This window comes from Pygoscelis adeliae, unplaced genomic scaffold (genome assembly GCF_000699105.1).
Source record: "Pygoscelis adeliae isolate BGI_AS28 unplaced genomic scaffold, ASM69910v1 Scaffold43, whole genome shotgun sequence".
In the NCBI taxonomy this organism is placed as follows: Eukaryota; Metazoa; Chordata; class Aves; order Sphenisciformes; family Spheniscidae; genus Pygoscelis; species Pygoscelis adeliae.
In genome coordinates, this window is record NW_008824538.1 from 3,568,571 (window position 1) to 3,570,509 (window position 1,939).

Sequence of the window (1,939 nt, forward strand, 5' to 3'; positions counted from 1 at the left end):
GGCGAGGGTGCGGGCGGGGGGGGTCCTGCCACCGCTGCGGTCTCCGACGGCTGAGCGTGATCGGCTGCTGCGAGCGGTGGCAGTGGGGAAGGAGGCCCTGAACTCCCTCGTGAACCCCTTTTTGATAATGTACAGCAGCTACACGTCTCATGTAGCCACTCCTGGTCCTGCGATCAGCAGCAAAGAACAGAGCGATGCCCTTGAAAGATGAGTTTTTCCGAGCTGGAGCAGCTGGTAACTTTGACTCAGGCACTGACCCCACTGTGTTTCTGTCTCGGTTTTCTAGTCCCTTATATTCCTTGTTCGTGACTGGAGCTTCCCGTATGAATTTTCCTATGGATCCGATGGTGGTGCAAGATTTTTGGAGAAGCGGCTGAAGGTGCGTTCTTTCTGACCTGGGTTCGTTTAATGAGCAGTGCTAGCCTGGGACTACACTCATGGGTGATGGAGAGTGAAGAGGCAAATCTGGCTTGTGACCCAGGGATGATACACTGCCATCACCTGAGTGGATGGAGAGTGCGCAGGGCACGAGGGTGAGACCTTGATCTGGGGGACAGCCGGCGCTGGCGAGTGTTATCCTGGGGCAGGGAGCAGGGAATGGGGTGCAGAGCACCGGCACCAGTGAGGGTTCGGCCACAGAGCTGGCTGTTAGGTGTGAACTGCAGTGTGCAGAGATGCTGGTTACGGTCACGCTTATCCAGTGCCTTAAAATCACAGAAGAGGCATTTTAGGAGGCTGAATTTCCTTGCCACTTTCAGTGGAGGGCTGAGGCTGCCTGCATAGGCTTCTGCCCAAGCCCAGGCTCCCTGGGCCTCTCTTGCTGGGAGCAGCTGGGAGAGGCGTTAGAGAGTCAGCAGATTCCCTAGAGACCGGGAAAAATGTTTTAGTAATAGGTAGTTGTGCAGTAAAACTGACGGGTGAGGGCTCTGCTGGGATTAATCAGGAAATGCATGGGTGATTTGGTAGTGGAGAGACCTAATTAAAGGGGAGACGAGAAAGGCCCTAGTGGGAAATCCCAAATGGTTTTGTATTCCAGTCATACACGGCCATGCACATTTTCCAAATGATAATAATATGCCCCAGGGCATGTGGTCAGAGATACGCTAGTTCCTTGGTCGCTGGAGGAGCCTTGTCTTTGTCCTCGTGCGGCATATCCCCTTCTGGCTTGCTCTTCCCGCTGTAAGCAGCCGCAGTGCGGAGTACCCTGTGCCCCTGCCAGCACCGCTGGCCCTGCGTTACCGGTGTCCCCATCAGAAGGAAACCCCCTGACCCCAAACTGGTCTCTCGCAGGTCTCGGGAAATCAGCATGAAGAGCTGCAGAACGTCAGAAAGCACATCCATTCCTGTCCTGCTTCCTCTTACCTCACCCGGGCCTGAAAGTCGCCACCAACCCTAATTTCGATGGAAAACTGAAAGGTACGAAGGCAAAGGTCTGGTTTTTAAGCGGATACCTTAGATGCCCTGGCAGACCGTCCTGATGGTTCCTGAAACCTCTAGAAGTATTTTCCATGAAAAAACTTCTGGGAGAGGAGTCGGATCCTCCTCCGAATGACATACACGCGCTCGGCTCATTCTTCCAAGTCCACCAGCAGCCTGTTCGTTGCCAGATGCTTTTAACCTAAGGCGGAGGCCGAAAAGGTCTCGGAGCTGCTGGCCATATGCACTGTCAAGACAGATGGCTGATAGGAAACCGGGGAAGGGCAGGGCTGAGATAGGAAGTTTATGGACAGGGCGTTGAGCCTGTAATTAACCAATTATGCCTCACTTGCAATTCGGCACAGATGCAGAGCGGGGCAGATTGGTTGCTGGAAGGCAGGCTGGCGCTTGCGGAGGGCGGAAGGCCGGTTACACGTGCTCACAAGGGAACGTTATTTCACTTTGAAAAGCTTTCCAAGGAATACCTAATCTTCCTGACTTATCTGATCAGTGGTTTCCCTAC

General features: G+C 53.9%; 1 protein-coding gene across 1 annotated transcript in view; it reads left to right on the top strand.

Moving 5' to 3' along the window:
• ATL1 (atlastin GTPase 1) overlaps positions 1-1,939 on the top strand; it is a 28,752-nt gene that overhangs the window by 21,903 nt on the left and 4,910 nt on the right. Inside the window, 3 exon segments of the mRNA XM_009321650.1 lie at positions 287-379; positions 1,291-1,345; positions 1,348-1,416. Coding sequence (XP_009319925.1) covers positions 287-379; positions 1,291-1,345; positions 1,348-1,416 — 217 coding nt within the window.